Source organism: Salvelinus alpinus, chromosome 5 (genome assembly GCF_045679555.1).
Source record: "Salvelinus alpinus chromosome 5, SLU_Salpinus.1, whole genome shotgun sequence".
In the NCBI taxonomy this organism is placed as follows: domain Eukaryota; kingdom Metazoa; phylum Chordata; class Actinopteri; order Salmoniformes; family Salmonidae; genus Salvelinus; species Salvelinus alpinus.
Window position 1 is genome coordinate 35,387,625 of NC_092090.1, and position 23,501 is coordinate 35,411,125.

General features: G+C 45.9%; 1 protein-coding gene across 26 annotated transcripts in view; it reads left to right on the forward strand.

Moving 5' to 3' along the window:
- LOC139576009 (CUGBP Elav-like family member 4) overlaps window positions 1-23,501 on the forward strand; it is a 178,188-nt gene that overhangs the window by 9,424 nt on the left and 145,263 nt on the right. For all 26 annotated transcript variants that reach the window (XM_071401567.1, XM_071401572.1, XM_071401570.1 and 23 more), the window contains exon 2: window positions 15,584-15,666. In XM_071401567.1, the coding sequence (XP_071257668.1) occupies window positions 15,584-15,666 (83 nt within the window). The remainder of the gene's footprint in view (window positions 1-15,583; window positions 15,667-23,501) is intronic.

The window sequence follows — 23,501 nt, forward strand, 5'->3', positions numbered from 1 at the left end:
GATTTGGGGGGGTATAATGTTGCTACTCATGATTTGGGGGGGGGGGTATAATATTGTTACTCATGATTTGGGGGGGTATAATGTTGTTAATCATGATTCAGGGGGGTATAATGTTGTTACTCATGATTTGGGGGGGGTATAATGTTGCTACTCATGATTCGGGGGGGGGGTTTATAATGTTGTTACTCATGATTTGGGGGGGTATAATGTTGTTACTCATGATTTGGGGGGGGTATAATGTTGCTACTCATGATTCGGGGGGGGGGGTATAATGTTGTTACTCATGATTTGGGGGGGTATAATGTTGTTACTCATGATTCGGGGGGGTATAATGTTGTTACTCATGATTTGGGGGGGGGTGGTATAATGTTGTTACTCATGATTTGGGGGGGGTATAATGTTGTTACTCATGATTTATGCATGTGGATTGCGGTATATCAACCTGAACAGTTCTGTGTGTCATGAATACTGACTCTGGGCTTTTTGAATTTCTCTAGTGCCTAATGTGAATTTCTTCTGAATTCCTCAAGGTCCATTTAGGTGTATATGCACTTCCCAAATGTTAATGGGGTGAAAACATCTGCACATTTAATTTAAATGTTTGACTGTAGATTCATTTTTGTGACAATAGCTTATATCTCCCACTTCTGGTCGACACTGCGATTTGTTAAGGGGATTTGATGGTGATTCGATGTTTTGGTCATGGGGTGAATCCTGTGGATGCTATAGGGAGTAGGGACTGGACAGTGTAGTCTATGGGGACTGGACAGTGTAGTCTATGGGGACTGGACAATGTAGGGACTGGACAGTGTAGTCTATGGGGACTGGACAGTGTAGTCTATGGGGACTGGACAGTGTAGGGACTGGACAGTGTCGTCTATGGGGACTGGACAGTGTAGGGACTGGACAGTGTCGTCTATGGGGACTGGACAGTGTAGTCTATGGGGACTGGACAATGTAGGGACTGGACAGTGTAGTCTATGGGGACTGGACAGTGTAGTCTATGGGGACTGGACAGTGTAGTCTATGGGGACTGGACAATGTAGGGACTGGACAGTGTAGTCTATGGGGACTGGACAGTGTAGTCTATGGGGACTGGACAGTGTAGGGACTGGACAGTGTCGTCTATGCAGTGTTTGACACTATTGGATGGGACACAGGTAGTGTAATTGAGTGGCAGTGCCATTGTCCAGGTCGAGCTACTTGATCTGCCTTCGCATCAATCATTCCCTATGAGCCCCACATTATCATAATGGTTAGTGTCAGTCTGGGAACACATCCATTGTTCAGACATGCTGGATATGGGTGGGGGGCAAATCTTCTGCTTGAGTAGCGTTATCTATCACTCTCTCCTTCCTTCTCCAGCAGCTCAGAGAGGTGGATGGCACTCTGTGGAGCCCCACCACACACATCTAGGGAGATGAGATGCTAAGAGTAATTTAGGTTTGTCATTCGTTCTCCGCTCCCCAACAGGCAGGCCGAGTGTATAATTGGCTACAAATGCCTTTCACAATTTCACTTTAAAATCCACAAAAGCATTTAAATGTCAAAGCAAGAGGGAGAGAAGGACTATAACTCTGAAACAATCTTTCAACTTGCCAAAAGCCTCATCATTACAAATGTGAATCAAAGAGCTAGAACAGCAAACCATCCTAACAGTCTTTTAATAACTGTGTCTGTAATCCACTGCTCTTTCAGGAACATGTCTGTGCTCTAAGACGTGGCCATTAGTTTAGAGTGTAGTGCACTGCTGTGAGATGTGCAGTCTCATGGTCAGGCAGCTGGTTTCACCTTTACATGAATCACACAGTGACGGAGCAGGTGGGTGACAGTGATTGGCAGGTACTCAGTTGAATGACAGGTGTAGGCCAGTCCACAGATGACCTCTCTGATCATTAGATAGGGAGTGTGTGAGGGAAACAGGGCCCTATTTTACTGCATGAAAATAGATAGATACCCACACACAGTTGAATGCTGCCAAAGTTCTATTGGGCAACGTTTCGAGCCGAAAGTCTTTGTTTCCCTGGACCAAACATGGCCGTGTGCAGTGATGTAGTTGCTGTTTCTGCTTCTCACCGTCTCACTGCCTATAAAAGACAGACACCCCACAGTTGCTGGGTTCAGTTGACTATTTTAATTTAGAGAATTGAAGCACTTATGCTGAGGCAGGCAAGTTTATCTTTCAGGAAATGAGTTTGTAATAGTTTTCAGAAGAACATTGCTGCATCAGACTTCTAAGAAAGAAGCACTCCAAGAATAGCAATTTTCAGCAATTTTCATTGAACATGACACCAATGTTAATGAATGAATTGCAATTTGTTTTGTTGTTTTGTCAATTACAGATACAGATACCTGATGCAAAACAAGAGCACCTCCTCCCAGCTGCCCACTGCACTGAGGCTAGGTAACACGGTCACCACTGATAAGTCCGTGATAATCGAAAACTTCAACAAACATTTCTCAATGGCTGGCCATGCCTTCCTCCTGGTGACTCCAACCTTGGCCAACAGCCCCGCCCCCCCCGCTGCTACTCGCCCAAGCCTCCCCAGCTTCTCCTTTACCCATATCCAGATAGCAGATGTTCTGAAAGAGCTGGAAAACCTGGACCCCTACACATCAGCTGGGCTTGACAATCTGGACCCCCTATTTCTGAAACTGTCCGCCGCCATTGTCGCACCCCCTATTACCAGCCTGTTCAACCTCTCCTTCGTATCATCTGAGATCCCCAAGGATTGGAAAGCTGCCGCGGTCATCCCCCTCTTCAAAGGGGGAGACACCCTGGACCCAAACTGTTACAGACCTATATCCATCCTGCCCTGCCTATCTAAGGTCTTCGAAAGCCAAGTCAACAAACAGATCACTGACCATCTCGAATCCCACCGTACCTTCTCCGCTGTGCAATCCGGTTTCCGAGCCGGTCACGGGTGCACCTCAGCCACGCTCAAGGTACTAAACGATATCATAACCGCCATCGATAAAAGACATTACTGTGCAGCCGTCTTCATCGACCTGGCCAAGGCTTTCGACTCTGTCAATCACCATATTCTTATCGGCAGACTCAGTAGCCTCGGTTTTTCTAATGACTGCCTTGCCTGGTTCACCAACTACTTTGCAGACAGAGTTCAGTGTGTCAAATCGGAGGGCATGTTGTCCGGTCCTCTGGCAGTCTCTATGGGGGTACCACAGGGTTCAATTCTCGGGCCGACTCTTTTCTCTGTATACATCAATGATGTTGCTCTTGCTGCGGGCGATTCCCTGATCCACCTCTACGCAGACGACACCATTCTATATACTTCCGGCCCTTCCTTGGACACTGTGCTATCTAACCTCCAAACGAGCTTCAATGCCATACAACACTCCTTCCGTGGCCTCCAACTGCTCTTAAACGCTAGTAAAACCAAATGCATGCTTTTCAACCGTTCGCTGCCTGCACCCGCACGCCCGACTAGCATCACCACCCTGGACGGTTCCGACCTAGAATATGTGGACATCTATAAGTACCTAGGTGTCTGGCTAGACTGCAAACTCTCCTTCCAGACTCATATCAAACATCTCCAATCCAAAATCAAATCAAGAATCGGCTTTCTATTCCGCAACAAAGCCTCCTTCACTCACGCCGCCAAACTTACCCTAGTAAAACTGACTATCCTACCGATCCTCGACTTCGGCGATGTCATCTACAAAATAGCTTCCAATACTCTACTCAGCAAACTGGATGCAGTTTATCACAGTGCCATTCGTTTTGTTACTAAAGCACCTTATACGACCCACCACTGCGACCTGTATGCCCTAGTCGGCTGGCCCTCGCTACATGTTCGTCGTCAGACCCACTGGCTCCAGGTCATCTACAAGGCTATGCTAGGTAAAGTGCCGCCTTATCTCAGTTCACTGGTCACGATGGCTACACCCACCCGCAGCACGCGCTCCAGCAGGTGTATCTCACTGATCATCCCTAAAGCCAAAACCTCATTTGGACGCCTTTCCTTCCAGTTCTCTGCTGCCTGCGACTGGAACGAATTGCAAAAATCTCTGAAGTTGGAGACTTTTATCTCCCTCAACAACTTTAAAAATCTGCTATCCGAGCAGCTAACCGATCGCTGCAGCTGTACATAGTCCATCTGTAAACTACCCACCCAATTTACCTACCTCACCCCCCATACTGCTTTTATTTATTTACTTTTCTGCTCTTTTGCACACCAGTATCTCTTCTTGCACATGATCATCTGATGATTTATCACTCCAGTGTTAATCTGCTAAATTGTAATTATTCGATTTATTGCCTACCTCATGCCTTTTGCACACATTGTATATAGATTCTCTTTTTTTTCTACCATGTTATTGACTTGTTTATTGTTTACTCCATGTGTAACTCTGTGTTGTCTGTTCACACTGCTATGCTTTATCTTGGCCAGGTCGCAGTTGCAAATGAGAACTTGTTCTCAACTAGCCTACCTGGTTAAATAAAGGTGAAATAAAAAGAAATAAAAAAAATGCAAGTAAACACAATTTACTGTAATTAAAAAATGCCTAAATGACAGCAATGTTTTTGTACTGTAATTAACATTTACAAGTTAACAGTAGAAACATTAGAAATAAAAGCCTATTTCTTATTACAACATCTGTATTTTTCATTTATTGACTCCTATTCCTTTTTTTGGGATCAACATTTTATTTATTTTCAAAGAAACACAGACAATAACAAAAAGCAGCAGGAATGGTTATATAATTACAGTAGAATAGACCACATATCCTATACACACATATATCGGCCACCCAACTGCATCAACCCACCATCCAACCCCTCCTGGCGACCACCCCAACCCACCATCCAACCCCTCCTGGCGACCACCCCAACCCACCATCCAACCCCTCCTGGCGACCACCCCAACCCACCATCCAACCCCTCCTGGCGACCACCCCAACTCACCATCCAACCCCTCCTGGCGACCACCCCAACCCACCATCCAACCCCTCCTGGCGACCACCCCAACCCACCATCCAACCCCTCCTGGCGACCACCCCAACTCACCATCCAACCCCTCCTGGCGACCACCCCAACCCACCATCCAACCCCTCCTGGCGACCACCCCAACCCACCATCCAACCCCTCCTGGCGACCACCCCAACCCACCATCCAACCCCTCCTGGCGACCACCCCAACCCACCATCCAACCCCTCCTGGCGACCACCCCAACCCACCATCCAACCCCTCCTGGCGACCACCCCAACCCACCATCCAACCCCTCCTGGCGACCACCCCAACCCACCATCCAACCCCTCCTGGCGACCACCCCAACCCACCATCCAACCCCTCCTGGCGACCACCCCAACCCACCATCCAACCCCTCCTGGCGACCACCCCAACCCACCATCCAACCCCTCCTGGCGACCACCCCAACCCACCATCCAACCCCTCCTGGCGACCACCCCAACCCACCATCCAACCCCTCCTGGCGACCACCCCAATCCACCCAACCTGATCTCCATGAAATTAAAAACAAAATCAAGCAATTGTGATAAAATCAGCGGGGTACACTTTTGCACATGAGACAGAAAATTAACAAGTAACAGGCAATCTGTTGGGAAATATACACACTATAGTAGTTTGATGGTTTCAGCTGCAGATAACCAGCTGTCAATTGTTGCTTGGCCTCATGAATCCTAGCAGTGGATAGTTCTAAATAAATGATATTCTAGAAAAGGGCAGATCCAATGGGACATAGCCAAAGAATGTGGAGGTTGCCATCTTAGTGCCAATATCTTTTTAGCTGCTGTCAAACCTGACAACATGATACGCCTTTGCTGTAATGACATGATAAGTGGTGAATTATCATTAAGTGATAACAGTTTGGGGGAACAAGGTATAGTGATACCAAGTACGCCAGATAAGACAGAGGATACCTCTTTCCAAAATGTATCCACAACCTTGCCACTCTCAGTACATATGCATAAAGGAGCCCAAGCAGCGGAGGCTGTTGAGGGGAGGACGGCTCATAATAATGGCTGGAACGGAGCCAATGGAATGGCATCAAACCATGTGTTTGATGTATTTGATACCATTCCACTGATTCCACTCCAGCCATTACCACAAGACCATCCTCCCCAATTAAGGTGCCACCAACCTCCTGTGAGCCCAAGGCACCTTGGTTACATAGATCACACAGAGGAGAGGTTATGATTTTCATTAAATGACATTTTGTAGGTGGACGGTAAACCCCGTGTATGAAATTAAAGTGTATCCGCTCATGATTGGGATTCTTAGATGAACCCACTATGTCCTCCCATGCAGTATCCCAACAAATAGGATAATCAAAAGTAGATAGTTCTCTTATCCATTGATTCTTAACTGGTACTGATTTGTAAGCTGCAACTAACATAACCGTATACGGATCAAACCCTTTGAGTTACCATGTTTATGTAATATTCTATGTAGTTCATGTTGTGGGGGGGATGAGCCCAAAGGGACACCATATGCCCGCATTGCTGATCTTAAACATAGATAAAATAATGAAGAGGTACCAGGTATTTGAAATATAGCACTAAGATCATCAAAGGCTTGCAAACCTTCATCTTTAAATAGATCATCAAAACATGAACACCCCTATCCTCCTATAGGGGTGAATGATAAGGGGATACCGCCAGAAAGAAGGGAATGACTGTGGAAATTTGCCACTTCTGTATTGTTTTAGAATTGCTTTTATACTAAGCACAATGTTGTGAGTAAGAAGGAAATTAGTGGTCCAAAACGTAACTTAGCTTGTTTTAATGGTACTGCAGAATAGACAAGATCCTGCAGTCTGGGATGGTAAAGCCAAATTCTCTTCTATAGTCTCCAGGACACTAAAGTATTTTAATCAAACCATGCTGAAAGGGGGCATAGCACAAAAGACAAAAAGTTAAAGTTAAACTTCTATTCTACTGAGCCATTTACTTTATGTTCAGTTTCTTATCTTTTATTATTTCCTATTGTTGTTGCATTGTCGAGAAGGAACCTGCCAGTAAGCATTTAGTTGGACGATGTGTACCATGCGTATCCCGTACATACGACTAATAATACTTGAAACTAAAGTTAGGCAGAGAAAGCTCCCTTGTCACGATGCATAGTGGATAGTTTAATTTGAGGTCACTTACCTTTCCATATAAATTTAGAGACTAAAGACAAGATATTGTCCAAGTATTTCTTTGGTGGAGCTAGTGTAATCCTTGCAGAGAAACAGTTCATTTGGGGAGGAATATTCATCTTAATGATGGATATTTTAGCTTGTAGAGAGTTGGGAAGCTGTAAACATTTAGAAAGGTATGCTTCTACTCACATATATTTGGAAATTATTTAATGCCATGTTTTGAGGAAAATATCTATACAGTATACCCAGATATTTAAGCATCATCTGTCAGAGCAGCTTACCGACCATTGCACCTGTACACAGCCCATCAGTAAATAGCCCACCCAACTACCTCATCCCCATATTGTTATTTATTTTTTGCTCCTTTGCACCCCAGTATCTCTAGTTGCACATTCATCTTCTGCACATCTATCACTCCAGTGTTTAATTGCTCAATTGTAATTATTTCGCAACTATGGCCTGTTTATTGCCTTACCTCCCTAATCTTACTACATTTGCAAACACTGTATATATACTTTTCTATTGTGTTATTGACTGTACGTTTGTTTATCCCATGTGTAATTCTGCGTTGTTTGTGTCACACTGCTTTGCTTTATCTTGGCCAGGTCGCAGTTGTCAATGAGAACTTGTTCTCAACTGGCCTACCTGGTTAAATAAAGGTGAATTTTTTAAAAAAAATTTTAAGCTCTTTACCAATGGGATGTGTTTGGGTACCATTGACAGAGTGAGTCCTAAGCTTAATGACATCATAGCTGATTTTGTCCAATTAATTTTGTACCCTGAGAGGGTGCTAAAATCATCAAATGTAGAGAGTATGTGGTAATTATGAGACAGCATTATCAGTGTACAGAAGTATGCCATCCCTATGTAAGGAAGGGTGCTGTCTGATTTTCTGTGTTAGCAGTTCGATGGAAAGGGAGAAGAGCAAAGGAGAGATTGGGCATCCTTGGCGACAGCTTCTGGATACGGGAATTGCCCCCTGTGGTCACCATGGCGGAAAGATTTGCATATAAAACTTGAATCATGCTCATAAACTTGGTTTCTAAATTAAATCGCTCTAATACCGACCATAGAAAATCCCACTCTGACCTATCAAACGCCTTCTCAGCGTCCAAGGAGAGAACGTTACATGGAGATCTAATGTCATTAGTGGCATGAACCTATCCCAAATGGGAACTACAAATGTGGCTCAAGTGCACAGTGCAATAGCACTATAAAAACGTCTTTCTTCAGACACCCACATACAGGTCGAAAGATCCCTGTTAGGGGTAACATCTCATGCAATACCAAGGGAGTAATCTATCTCATCACCTGTTCATGTGGAAAAGCCTATGTAGGACAAACAAAAAGACAATTAAAACAACGCATAGCTGAACACTGCAGCTCAATCAGGTGTAAGAACATTGACTATCGAGTAGCAGCTCACTTTGTTGAAGCTAACCATCCCATCTCCTCCCTCAAATACACAGGCATTGAGCATGTTGCTCTACCAAGGAGAGGAGGTAACATCGAGATCCTACTACTACTACTACAAAGAGAGGCTTACTGGATACCTCTCTAAAAACATTGACCCCTAGTGGTCTGAATATTTACTTTGATCTCAGGCCCTTCTTAAGAAACAAAATTGAACAATTATTTTTTACAGCTTATTAGCGTACACCTAATATGTTCTCGCTGTTGATAATGTTTATTATATATTAAGTTTGAACCAAAAGATTACATGTAACAAAAATGAAATGAAATACGAAATTATTATGTGAAATTGAATGAAACAATAATGTATGTTGATGCTAATATGATGTACAATATTCCAATATGTTTCTATATGATAACAATCGCGTAATATACTTAATATGCCATATACAATTTTTTAACAGTTTCACTAATTAATTTTAATTAACTTAATAATTTTGACACACCCCTCACTATTGTCATTGGTTACACTAATTGCACTGTGTGTCTACATAACCTGGTTCAAGTATTTATGACATTACCCTGAGGAAGGCACAGTGATGCCGAAACGTTGGTAAATACCCATTAAATTGCTGGGAGATTACATATGAAGTGTGCGACTTTCTTTATTTTGATAGTTTAGTTTATTCGCCGTTAGTCAGCACCTCCACACAAACTGTTATTCTGGGTGTGCACTAGCTCCTGTTTTTTTTATTAGTGGCATGAACAACATGTAATAAACGACACACGTTACCTAAGGCTATTCGAGTTTTAATGAACCCTGTCTGATCGTGATGCACTAGTGTAGTCACACTGGATTCTAAACGGGCTGAGAGAACATTAGCATACAATTTAACTTCCGAGCACAACAACGACAAAGGTCGATAGTTACCCATTAGAGTGTGATCTTTATTGGGCTTCGGAAGTACCCGCAATCATTGCAGAGTTTACGTCATTGTGAAAAGATCCCTTGTCAACAGAAGTCAGAATCAAATCATGTAAAAATAGGCCTAATTTATCCCAAAAGGCAAGGTAGAATTCTGGGATTTACCTTTTTTTTTTATATTTGTTAGTGCCTATTTAAGTTCATCCAATGAAATGGCTTCCCCAAGGGATTGTGATTCTTCGTTGGAAAGGTAAGGAATATCTGCTCTTAGTGCCAACACCGCTCAAAGTAATATCAGATTTATAGAGCATAGAGCCCTCAAACTCAACTCTGGACCTCGAAGCCAGTTACACTACGTTGTTTCATTGTTCCCCTCTAATCAGGGACTGATTTAGACATTGGACACCAGGTGGGTGCAATTAATTATCAGGTAGAACAGAAAACCAGCAGGCTCTAGACCTCATAGGGTAAGAGCTGAATACTCCTGGCATAGAGTATTCAGCTAAAAAGAACAAATCTGCATTGATTTCCAAAGGATTAGTTAACAAGCCATTCTGTGCTTTCATAGCTGTAATATTAGAGTATTTCTCAGTGCCTCTGAGTCTCATTGCTAAAAGATGACTTGGTTTAGCCCCATTAAAATAATAGTTATGTCTGATTGGATGAATTAAGAATTCTGCCCTGTGTCTGAGCAAAGAATTACATTCTAATTTAACTGCATCTATTCTTTTCTTTTTGTCAACAGAGTAAGAGTTTTGTTGTTCTCATTCCAGATTAGCCAAACATGTTTCTAGTTTGTTAATTGTTCTCATTATGGTTTTATTAAGGTGAGACACAAATGACACTGACAAGTTCCTGATAAATCCCTTTATAGACTTCCATAGGATATGGGCATCTTCAACAGACCCATCATTCTGTGTTAGATAAACATCTAGTTATTTTTCAAATAGTAACGCTATATTGAAGCACCAGGTGTATCAGGAATCGTTAGTTTGACTATTACGAAGCTATGATCAGAAAGTGGACATGAGCATATCGTTGCATTATGAGTATCTGAGTATGCAGTGCGGGAAACTAGAATATAATCTATTCTGGAGTAGGATTTACACTACATGGCCAAAGGTATGTGGACACCTGCTCATCGAACATCTAATTCCAAAATCATGGTCATTAATATGGAGTTGGTCCCCCCCTTTTCTGCTATAACAGCCTCCACTCTTTTGTGAAGGCTTTCCACTAGATGTTGGAACATTGCTGCGGGGACTTGCTTCCATTCATCCACAAGAGCATTGTTGAGGTCGGGCACTGATGTTGGGCGATTAGGCCTGGCTCGCAGTCGGTGCTCCAATTCATCCCAAAAGTGTTCAATGGTGTTGAGTTCAGGGCCCTGTGCAGGCCAGTCAAGTTCTTCCACACCGATCTTGACAAACCATTTCTGTATGGACCTCGCTTTGTGCACGTGGGCATTGTCATGCTGAAATAGGAAAGGGCCTTCCTCAAACTGTTGCCACAAAGTTGGAAACACAGACTTCTAGTGTAAAGATTACCCTTCACTGTAACTAAGGGGCCTAGCCCAAACCATGTAAAGCATCCCCAGACCATTATTCCTCCTCCACCAAACTTTACAGCAGGCACTATGCATTCGGGCAGGTAGCATTCTCCTGGCATCTGCCAAATCGAGATTCGTCCGTCGGACTGTCAGATGGTGAAGCGTGATTCATCACTCCAGAGAGCGCATTTCCACTGCTCCAGAGGCTTGTGTGCAGCTGCTCGGTCATGGCAACCCATTTCATGAAGCTCTCAAAGAACAGTTCTTGTGCTGACGTAGCTTCCAGAGGCAGTTTGGAACTCGGTTGTGAGTGTTGCAACCGAGGAAAGACAATTTTTACGCGCTACGTGCCTCAGCACTCGGCGATCCAGTTCTGTGAGCTTGTGTGGCCTACCACATCACGGCTGAGCTGTTGTTGCTTCTAGACATTTCCACTTCACAATAACAGCATTTACAGTTGACCAGTGCAGCTCTATCAGGGCAAAAAATTTATGAATTGACTTGTTGGAAAGGTGGCATCCTATGATGGTGCCACGTTGAAAGTCACTGAGCTCGTCAGTATTCTACTGCCAATGTTTGTCTATGGAGGTTGCATGGCTGTGTGCTCAATTTATACACCTGTCAGCAACGGGTGTGGCGGAAATGGTGTCCACATACTTTTAGTGTATGTCTAGCAGAATAGAAACTAAATTGTCTAGATGTAGAATTGACCAAATCTAAATACATTGGTGAGATTAAAATCCTTGACCAAGTTGTTAAATGCCACTGACGCAGGTGCGGGAGCTGTTTGAGATTCATGGCCAGAGCGGTCCAAAGCGGATAAAACGGCTTTCATATCCGCACCTACGATAGGAGAAAAATCAATGACATTTGCCAGTAACTCCGTTAGATTCTCATAAAATGTAGGATCATACTGGGATGGAGCAATTTTCCTACCTGAGATTATATTTTTGATATACACTGACTTTACAAAACATTAGAAACACCTGCTCTTTACATGAGAAAGACTGACCAGGTGAATCCAGGTGAAAGCTATGAGCCCTTATTTGATCACCCCACTTCAATCAGTGTAGATGAAGGGGAGGAGACAGGTTAAAGAAGTATTTTTAAGCCTTGCGACAATTGAGACATGGATTGTGTATGTGTGCCATTCAGAGGGTGAATGGGCAAGACAAAAGATTCTAAGTGCCTTTGAACGGGATATAGTAGTAAGTGGCAGGCGCACCGGTTTGTGTTTGTGAAGAACAGCAATGCTGCTGGGTTCTTTCGACACCTTGTAGAGTCAATGTTCCAACTCATTGAGGCTGTTCTGAAAAAATGGAGTGTAACTCAATTTTGTACATTCATTTCGTACGCCCAGGCTATGATATCCTACCGTCAGCGCCATATTTTTCCAGAACAGTCACTGATAAACTGTCTCATAACAACAAGGGAGCCACAGTTTTGGAATCTACAGAGGATGACGCTACAACATAATAATGACTGTTTGCAAATATTTGGGCATATCATTATTTTAAGTGGGACTCTTGAATATATATAACATCAATGTAATGTCTACGAAAGTAAACAAAGCAAGCGCCTTCTTCCTAGTGCCTTCAGAATGCGGTCTCGGTCAGGGAATCGGCGCACCTGGAAAATCAACGTTCGGAATCTGGCTGAGTTGTCAATGTGCCGGCTTATACAATGAGCTCTCATCACTTCGATTTCGCTTCCAGCTAGATCTGGAAACCACTCTGGAAGTGATCTATTGATGAAATAAAGTGTTCTGGGCCTCAGTATTTTCATTCATATGGGCTATTCTCACGTTGTCTCTACGTTGCATGTCCTCGTAGCGAGTCAAACCGGTCCATTCTGATTTGACCCTGAGTTGACATCTCCTCACATTTTTTTATTTTATTTATTTAACCTTTATTTAACTAGGCAAGTCAGTTAAGAACAAATTCTTATATACAATGACGGCCTACCCCGGACGACGCTGGGCCAATTGTGCGCCGCCCTATGGGACTCCCAATCACGGCCAGATGTGATGCAGCCTGGATACATTTGTCAACTCTATCGCCAAGCTTTGTGCACTCAGCTCGAAGTCTTTTAAGATCAGTAACGCACTTGGAAACGTCATCCTGAATAAAATCCAACTCTGCTTGTACTCCAGTGAACTCAGAGGCGATGAACTCTCATTGTTTTGCCATAGCTTCATCTAGCATGGTGGCTAGCGCTTTGCTGTCAGGAGATGAGGTCGTTGATTTAGCTCGTAAAGCATGGTGTTCCATAGTGAGTAAGTTACTAAATACTGTTAAACAGGTTAGCTGTTAATACATCCATGGAAATGGTTCAGACGTGCTCATGGGTAAAACTTCAAAAATGAGGATGCAAGGGAAGGAGCTCCTATTCCAATACACTTTTCTCGGCTTAAATGTTAATTCCGCTTTAATGCAATTCATTGAACTTTTGTTCCTTTCAGAAATGATTGTGCAGCAGCAAATTTGAAATAGATTACCAAAGTATTATTTTCACTCCACTTAACCTTCTCATCAGTGGAATCAGCCTACCACTGCTTTCAGCCATCGCTAACAAGCAAGCCTCAGAATCAATCATTCTATAACCATTGCATCATCCTCCACTTCCTGCATCCCCATCTGGCTCATCTGCTGTCTCCTACCCTCAGCCTCACTCAGTAATTGTAATCCTTTTTCATGTTCACCACCAAGTTGAAATGTGTCTGTCTGTTACAGATTGTGCTCCTGTATCACAGTCCCCTGGGTCCAAGTTGTCCCCTGAGCCAGCAAATGAGTCTTTCATGAAGTCTTCCAATTCCCCTTGGCCAAGAGAGACTTATTGGGACCTACCATAAGTAGCCATGTAGCTGGCCTGGCCTGAATATTAACAGTGAGCCACTATGTAAGGCTGAGTCTCCCCCTACTTAGGCCTTGTCTCCTGTCTTGCATGACTAGGTTCACTCCCTAGATGAAGCAAATCAATTTAAAGTCTGACATGAACTCTGATAAAGTGCCACAGTCTCATCAGTTTATGCATTGAGCTGTTGTACATTTCCAAACCCTTAAATCATGTGATGAAAAAAAAACATCTCCTAGAACCATAAACATCCATCCCCAAACTGAGGATGACCTGACTGAGTGCTCAGGTGGATGATGAGAAGGGCCAGGCTAGACCAGGCTAGACCAGTCCCAGTGGTTCTATCTCATTAGCCTGCTGTGTGTTATGCCTGCTAGGAGGTCCAGTCCCATCTCCTCAGTTCTTTTTTGTATTTTTTTATTTTACCCCCTTTTTCTCCCCAATTTCGTGGTTGTTAGTAGTTAATTGTTAGTAGTTACTGTCTTGTCTCATCGCTACAACTCCCGTACGGGCTCGGGAGAGACGAAGGTCAAGAGCCATGCGTCCTCCGAAACACAACCCAACCAAGCCGCACTGCTTCTTAACACAGCGCGCATCCAACCCGGAAGCCAGCCGCACCAATGTGTCGGGGGAAACACCGTACACCTAGCGACCTGGTCAGCGTGCACTGCGCCCGGCCCGCCACAGGAGTCGCTAGTGTGCGATGAGACGAGGATATCCCTACCGGCTAACCCGGACGACGCTAGGCCAATTGTGCATCGCCCCATGGACCTCCCGGTTGCGGCTGGCTGCGACAGAGCCTGGGCTCGAACCCAGAGTCTCTGACCACTGCACCACCCGGGAGGCCCTCAGCTGAGATTTTTAATGTCACACAGGACGAGGAGCTAATTCCTTCCAGGCTCTCAAAGCGTTATTTTTTTGCGGGTTTGCTGTGTGGCATGCTGTTTCATCAGTGTCGTTTAGCTGATTTCTCCTCTTGAGTAACTTCCTGGTTGTGGAGGTGGATGAAGGTTGTAGTGAAAGGGAGCTCTCTTGGCGAGGAGCCAGAGAGCAGGGCTCTGTTTCAGGGGTGATGGGTGCTGTGTGTGTCCTGTGTGTGTGCTTGTGTGTGTGTTTGTGCGAGCATGCGTGTGAGTGTGTATGTGTGTGTGTGTGCGCCCCTCTTCTCCCATGGGGAGTCTTGGCAGCAGGTGTGACATGCCGTAATGGGAAATTATGCTGCACGGTGCAAAAACTCTTCGGAAAGGGGTCACCCACTGTCAACTCGACCAAGTGCGTAACAGAACAACTACTCAGGCTTTAATGAAAGCTGTCACATTTTTGTTAGTGCAGAAGTTATTAATGGACATTCATATATTGTTTTTGGGGTTTCCAACTTTGAGAGGAGTCTCCTGAGATGTGAGGGGTCAGTGTTTGGGGCTCATCACCATAGGGTTTTAATTATTGTGACGCTAGGAAATGCATGCCAGGCACATTTAGTGCTCTTTCTTCAACAATCATGAACGTGATCATTCATCAAATGGTAATATACAGATCTAGGAACAATGCTATGGACGTTCCCCTTAGCTCTTCAAAGACTGGGGTTGAATTTTACATCAACATTTATTTGCGCTTTGCAGTATACCAGTAGCAGCCTACAGTGCAGTGCTCCAGTCATTTGTCGTGTAATAATCAACCCTGTGTGTCTCTCCTTTCTCATCTGTGTTGCCCTCTCTGCAGGATGTGCCTTTTTAACATACTGCGCCAGAGAGTCAGCACTGAAGGCCCAGAGCGCCCTCCATGAACAGAAGACTCTGCCAGGGGTAAGTGCCCCTGATCTGCCCTCTGTCAGAGGCTAGGGCCCCCGGGTCCAGGGCCTGGTATGGGACATGTCTGCATTAATGTTACTACTCTTAACACAACCACATCACATAGACACTCACACATACTGAACTGAAGTCAGCCATACTTCAGTTATTCCGCCTTGCGCAAACGTGTTATGTTCACAATATTTATATGTTTTGATAAGACAGGCTTGATGGTCCATCCTGTCCTTTTTCTGTCCTCTCGTCTTCTCTCAAAATGTTTACACACACAGACACACGCACACGCACACACACACACATGCGTGTGCGCACGTGCACACACACACACACATTCCTAATTGCCTCAGGAAATCCACTCTCATTATCACATATAATCAAACAATAAATACCCACAATAATTTTTACCACAAGTATGGCCATCTGGAGTTTTAATTTTAGAAACTGTTTTAAATTCTGTTTCGGTTGGTTGATATGTTTTGCATGAAAAGAATGTCCTCCTACTGTACCATGACAAACCCACAGTGTTATACCATAAGCCCATCCAGTACCTACAGTATGCTGGAAATGTTCCTGATCCTATGTCTATATACAGTACAGTATGTACATAGGGATGTATAGTTCTAGACATAATATCCTGGGAATCAGAGGTTTGATTGAATCTGTGGCCCCTGCAGAGGAGAGGGCCTCCTGCTATGTCTCCAGATCCCCTCCCTCTTCTCCCTGGTTAGAGCCTGGTTAGAGCCTCTGGGCATCCATCCTGGTCCCTAGGGAGGGAGGCAGGGGAGAGGTGGATGGGGCTGGGGGCTTCTCTGTGGCGGGTTAATCAGCTGTTTGCAGTGCTCTGTCTGGATCTCCTGGGTAATACATTGAGCGTTCGTTCCACACACCACTAACACTGCTGTAATGGAGTCCCTCTGAGACCACCTCTTGTCTTTTAATTCTCACTGCTCTCTAATGAGGTGATTGTTGTGATTGGACTACATACTGCAGAGGTTCCTGCCTTAATGGCTCGTATCTAGAAAAGGGTCAATGCTATGTCTATGAGATTTGGGTAAACGTGAGTTATAGGTGGATGCAAGCTCCCAGCAAGAGGTCAGTCCTTCAATCTGCAGCAGAACCACATAGAGATCCATCCTCCCATCCTTCCCTCGCCCTCCTTAATAAAGAGGCTGTGTGAGGTGGCAGGCCAACCCTCATAAGGATGTTTTCATCAGGCCATCACGCTCTGAGGTCCTCCATGACAGCCCTTTGATGCTCCAGCTCTTCCACTATGATATGTCCAGACTGGGCTGGCTGTTCCGGGCCTGATTGTGCAGTCTGGATGCGTGCGCCTCAAACTGTCAGGAAACTTAAATGTGCAGGCCTTTTAAAATGGATCATCAGGCAGGTTGCAGGCCCTTTGGAAAATAAAACCAGTCGACCAAAAACAGGGCTTGAATTGCACATGAACTCGATGAATGAAGGCTATCATGCCGGCCAGTCCTTGTCTGCGGTCTGCCAGAGACCAAAACAGGCAGGGCCAGAGCAATATGGCTCACCCGGCTCACTTTGATCGCCTCCTTGCTTGTCTTGAAGAGAATTGCCTTTTGAGGGCAGAGGGTGAGGGACGATAAGAGCTTTCCAATTCCTCTGTCGTGCCATGTTTCCATCGTTATTGTCAGTCTGTTTGAGAAGAGGACTCTCTGGAGCTGGGAGGGGGGGGGGGATGGTATGTGTGTGATCTGCAAGGAGTCACCAGGGGTGTCGCGCAGATTAACTGGGAATCTCAAATTCTGGGGAGCTTTAAATTCCCATTCTTTCATACCTTTCGTGAGACTAATTCTCAGTCTTAGCCAATGTCTCTTACCCATGCTGCCGTCCAAGAGGCCATTCTGCTTTGTTGGGTAGTTTTTGTGTTTTTGCAACAAAAAAAAAAATTGTTTACATGTCCAGTGTCATCATGGTGTCTTTATGTCCCATCGCTGTGATCTGCCAGGCAGGAGACAGTGTGCACACTACAGTAATGTCATCAGAGGCTAAACAGCCTCCCCTGGAATGCTTATAGGGCGTTATGTTTACATGCCTATTCAGCATGTTCCCCAATGTAGGGCAGCGTGGTCTTTGGACAGGTTAGGTCATCTCTGTGAATGATTTCTCCACGGATCCGATTAATTTACCCCTTCCCCTATAAACACGCTCCAGAACATCTCTCCGCTGTTTGCCTAATGGCCTCCCATCACGCTGCTTTTGGAGCCGGTAGAATCTTGAAAAGAAGCCTCTTCTTCTTCTTTCCCTTCCCGGCCGTGTGGCGGAGGCATCCTCTACTCCAATTAGCTGCTGGTGGAGGATGAAACGGGCCTGTTAATGGGCGCTACGTAAGCCCAACAGCCAATTATAAAGTCTGCTGCGGAAATGGACCCAGCATCTCTTTCTCTTCTACTATCATCCTCTTCCTTTCTATACCTTTCGTGTCTCTCGCATTCGTACCCCACCCTTCTTCCTCTTCCCCCCCTCTCTCACTCCTCTTTCCTCCTGTCTTTTTGTCTTGCTGATGTCTGTGTTGAGGTGCTTCCCCAGCCTCATGCTTGTCGTTTCATCATGCGTGGAGGTGTCTGTGGAGAGATCCACATTTCTTGCTTTCTGACTGAGCTCCACAAGCACCTGAACCCTTTATTAATAACCAGGCAGCCAAGCGCAACCGCTGTCTGACTTTAGCCAGGGTTGGTAAGTAGAAAGGGGAAAAAGTTCCCCACCCAGGAGTTTAGAACTGTTTATCCTCATACTTCGAAGGGCAAGCCTGAAGGTTCTGCTTCCACTAAATTGAGTAATAGAATGTTTTTCCTGTAGTTTTTTTCCTTCTAATTTATTATATATTTATTTTGCTGGGAAAGGCAGAGAAAATTGACTTTACTGTGTCACATACATAGAAATGGGTCAGGGGGGAGATGTTGGATGTCACTGAACACGCTCGACGGACCAGTTCGTACATGTTTGACACTCCCAGCTTTACGACACAGATGCTGCCTGAACAGTCTGTGTATATTTTAGTCTTTGTCTTTGTACGTGTCAGTAAGAACATGCCAGCAGTAGCCTCCATCACTCTTATTCCCCATCATGCTTATTTAAGCTTCCCCTACACACACACACACACACACACACACACACACACACACACACACACACACACACACACACACACACACACACACACACACACACACACACACACACACACACACACACACACACCCCGTTGATCCCCCCACCCCCACCTATAATCCATGCTCGCATCCCTCTTTATCTCTGTGTAAAGACGTGTTAATTGATATATTTAGTGGCGGGGCCTCATCAGGATTCAGGGTAAGGCTGTCTGTCTGTGACGCAGCATCACCGTATCTTATCAGAGGACACACTAAGCTTCCTTCGACAGGGTCCACCCCTGGACCGCCACACCACAGCCTCAAGGCAGCTTAAACTAATTACTGAAGCCATACAGGGCCCGGCCCGCCATTCTTTTAAAGGACAAATTGTGTTCTGTTGCTGGTCAATTTGCCCTGTGTGCAAGATTTGTCAACCTCCAGTGCCCACGAGCCTTTCCTGTTCTGCGAAAAGAAAAAAGGCCTGGATCCAGATATGAGAGAACTGACGGACGTCTTCTATGTCTGCCCCGGCTAGCCTCCCGCCTGGCTCCACACCATCAATTACATCTATATCGGTTTCTCTCTTTTCCCCGACCGCTTTAGAGGAGAAATTAAAAAGAGAGCGTTGTTTTTTCTTATCCCCCTGGGATGAACCCATTTTCTACCCTGCTGCTCCGACTACGGCCGTCCTCCCGATTAAAGAGTGAATGGAATGGCAACGAAGGGATGGACCTCCATATTGTCTTCCATTATGATGCCAGTGCTCCTGAAATAGGGTTGCGAAATTCCGGTAACGTTCAATAAATTCCCTGGTGTTCTTGAAATCCTGATTGGGTGATTTCCATAATCAAGAGGGAATAAGCAGGAAATCCATAATCCTCCAACCAGGATTTCTGGTAAACCAGGGAATTTATTGAAAGTTCACAGAATTTTACAATCCTATCCTGAATACTGTGCCTCACAAATTAATTTGGTTCCATGTGATGGGGGTTTTAACCTTCCTGAGTGCAAATGTTATTCCTACCAGCCTGCATGGGGAGCCTCCTTTAACAATCAACTGGAAGGAGGGCAAACATCAGTCATAGTGAAGTTGCCCTTAACCAGAGCGTAAAGATGGCAGGCCATGGGCGCTGGACAGATGAAAGGCAGAAATAGTGTTTTTTAAAGACCGCAGGGCTGCAGAGCTTAGTGTAAAGAGAACAGGACCGAGAACCAAAACCATTTGTCCTCTCAGTACTTTACGGAACTCCAAAGACTTCAAAGCCAGGTTGTTAGTATGGATACATATACTGTATGATCAATGACTGTATCAGGTACAATGAAAGTGACCCATAATTACCTTTAAGGAATGTGCAGTGCCATAGCTGTGGAGAGAATATTGGGTGTATTGTTTTGTATGTTGTGTATATTTTTGCTCTGGTGTGCAGTCAAAAGAATCTGTACTGACCTCCCAGCTCCTCGATTCTCGCTCCTCACACACCCTTTTCAGCTCCTCTCTCCTCACACACCCTTTTCAGCTCCTCTCTCCTCACACACCCCTCCCATCTCCTCTCTCCTCACACACCCCTCCCAGCTCCTCTCTCCTCACACACCCCTCCCAGCTCCTCTCTCCTCACACACCCCTCCCAGCTCCTCTCCTCTCACCTCACACACCCCTCTCAGCTCCTCTCTCCACTCTCCTCACACACCCCTCCCAGCTCCTCTCTCCTCTTACACTCCTCCCAGCTCCTCTCTCCTCTTACACCCCTCTCAGCTCCTCTCTCCTCACACACCCCTCTCAGCTCCTCTCTCCTCACACACCCCTCTCAGCTCCTCTCTCCTCACACACCCCATTCTCTCTCCTCACACACCCCTCTCAGCTCCTCTCTCCTCACACACCCCATTCTCTCTCCTCACACACCCCTCTCAGCTCTTCTCTCCTCACACACCCTTCCTAGCTCCTTTCTCCTCACACACCCCTCTCAGCTCCTCTCTCCTCACACACCCCTCCCAGCTCCTCTCTCCTCACACACCCCTCCCAGCTCCTCTCTCCTCACACACCCCTCCCAGCTCCTCTCTCCTCGCTCCTCACACACCCCTCTCAGCTCCTCTCTCCTCACCTCACACACCCCTCCCAGCTCCTCTCTCCTCACACACCCCTCCCAGCTCCTCTCTCCTCACACACCCCTCCCAGCTCCTCTCTCCTCACACACCCCTCTCAGCTCCTCTCTCCTCACCTCACACACCCCTCCCAGCTCCTCTCTCCTCACACACCCCTCTCAGCTCCTCTCTCCTCACCTCACACACCCCTCTCAGCTCCTCTCTCTTCACCTCACACACCCCTCCCAGCTCCTCTCTCCTCACACACCCCTCTCAGCTCCTCTCTCCTCACCTCACACACCCCTCCCAGCTCCTCTCTCCTCACACACCCCTCCCAGCTCCTCTCTCCTCACACACCCCTCCCAGCTCCTCTCTCCTCGCACACCCCTCCCAGCTCCTCTCACCTCACACACCCCTCTCAGCTCCTCTCTCCTCACACACTCCTCCCAACTCCTCTCTCCTCACACATCCCTCCCAGCTCCTCTCCTCTCTCCTCACACACCCCTCCCAGCTCCTCTCTCCTCACACACCCCTCCCAGCTCCTCTCTCCTCACACACCCCTCCCAGCTCCTTTCTCCTCACACACCCCTCTCAGCTCCTCTCTCCTCTCTCCTCTCCCCTCACACCCCCCTCCCAGCTCCTTTCTCCTCTCTCCAGACACACCCCTCCCATCTCATCTCCCCTCATACACCCATCCCCCACCCACCCACACATTCTTTGTAGCTGACAGGTGGAGCCAGAGCCCAACTCAACCGGTGCATGGCATCCTGCTCTAATGTATCTGCTTCCAAGGCTCTAATGAGGCAGAACTGGTAAATGTGAGGACAGTATTGTTAACATTGCTGCCTCACTGGGATGGATAGTAATGGGAAGTGCCTGGATGCTGTGGTGTCGTGTCCATGACAGATAGACCTAGTCAACCACTCATCTTCTTCCTCATACTCTTCCTCTTCTATGACTCTTTACTGAGCCTCCCTGTGCTGTGTTGTGTGTGCTGTGCTATGTGGTACTGTGCTGTGCCGGCAGGCCAGGCCAGTGCCCAACCCATTCGAATTCCCAGCACACTATAGCAATCACCAAAGACATCAAGACAATCTGCGCCTATTTGTAAAAAAAAACAAAAAAAAACATGGTGTTGCTGAGTTCAGCAGAAGCACGAACTGAGCAGAACAGAGCAGAACAGAACAGAGCAGAACCGAACAGAACAGAGCAGAACCAAGCAGAACAGAGCAGAACAGAGCAGAACCGAACAGAACAGAGCAGAACCAAGCAGAACAGAGCAGAACCGAGCAGAACAGAGCAGAACCGAACAGAACAGAGCAGAACCAAGCAGAACAGAGCAGAACCGAACAGAACAGAGCAGAACCAAGCAGAACAGAGCAGAACCGAGCAGAACAGAGCAGAACAGAGCAGAACAGAACAGAGCAGAACCAAGCAGAATCAAGCAGAACAGAGCAGAACAGAGCAGAACCAAGCAGAACTGAGCAGAACCGAGCAGAACAGAGCAGGACCGAGCAGAACAGAGCAGAACCGAACAGAACAGAACCAAGCAGAACAGCGCAGAACCGAGCAGAACAGAGCAGAACCGAGCGGAACAGAGCAGAACCGAACGGAACAGAGCAGAACCGAGCAGAACAGAGCAGAACCGAGCAGAACAGAGCAGGACCGAGCAGAACAGAGCAGGACCGAGCAGAACAGAGCAGAGCAGAACCGAACAGAGCAGAGCAGAACCAAGCAGAACAGAGCAGAACCGAGCAGAACAGAGCAGGACCGAACAGAACAGAGCAGGACCCGAGCAGAACAGAGCAGAACCGAGCAGAACAGAGCAGCCAGACTCATCAAACAGTGCAGTTAATCACACACAGATGGGTGCAAACTCTCTGCTGATTCACACACGCGCACACACAGACAAACACACAGACAAATACACACAAACTCCCAGAAAGCAGAAGAGATATAAGGCTTTTATTTGTGCCAGGACAGTAAACGTGCTGTGTGTTGTCCTGTGTACAGGAGTTGTACAGGGAGGGCATCAGCGTGGCTTTAAAGTTAGTGTGAGGTGCTAAAGTGATGAGTCATCAGGGAGCTAGCGTGGAGACACACACTAGTGGAGTGGGCTTGCATAATTAACACGGAGCATCACCAGGACAAACTCCTCCATCGTCGTGCCTAAAGGATTAACTATTCCACCCAGCGCCATGCTCCTCTCCTCTTCTCTCCCCCTCCATTTAAGAAAGTGACCTTGCAGCTGTTTACATGCCAATTAATTAAAGACTTGAAGAGTGCTGAGAGAGAAAGTCAAAGTGTAATCAAAGGTCCCTCCCTCCCGCTGCGTGTGAAGACTGTGTGTTAGCATGACTTTGTTTTCCAGGAATCTAAACCGGTGTGTTGTTCTAGATAATGGATGATAAGTGTTAATGGAAGATAAGCCTGGGCTGTTGTTGATGTTTGCTCTGTCTTAGGTGTAGTGTATAGGGTAGGATATGGTATTAGTAGTGTATACGGTAGAATATGTTATTAGTAGTGCATAGTGTAGAATATGGTATTAGTAGTTTATAGGGTAGAATATGGTATTAGTAGTTTATAGGGTAGAATATGGTATTAGTAGTGTATACGGTAGAATATGTTATTAGT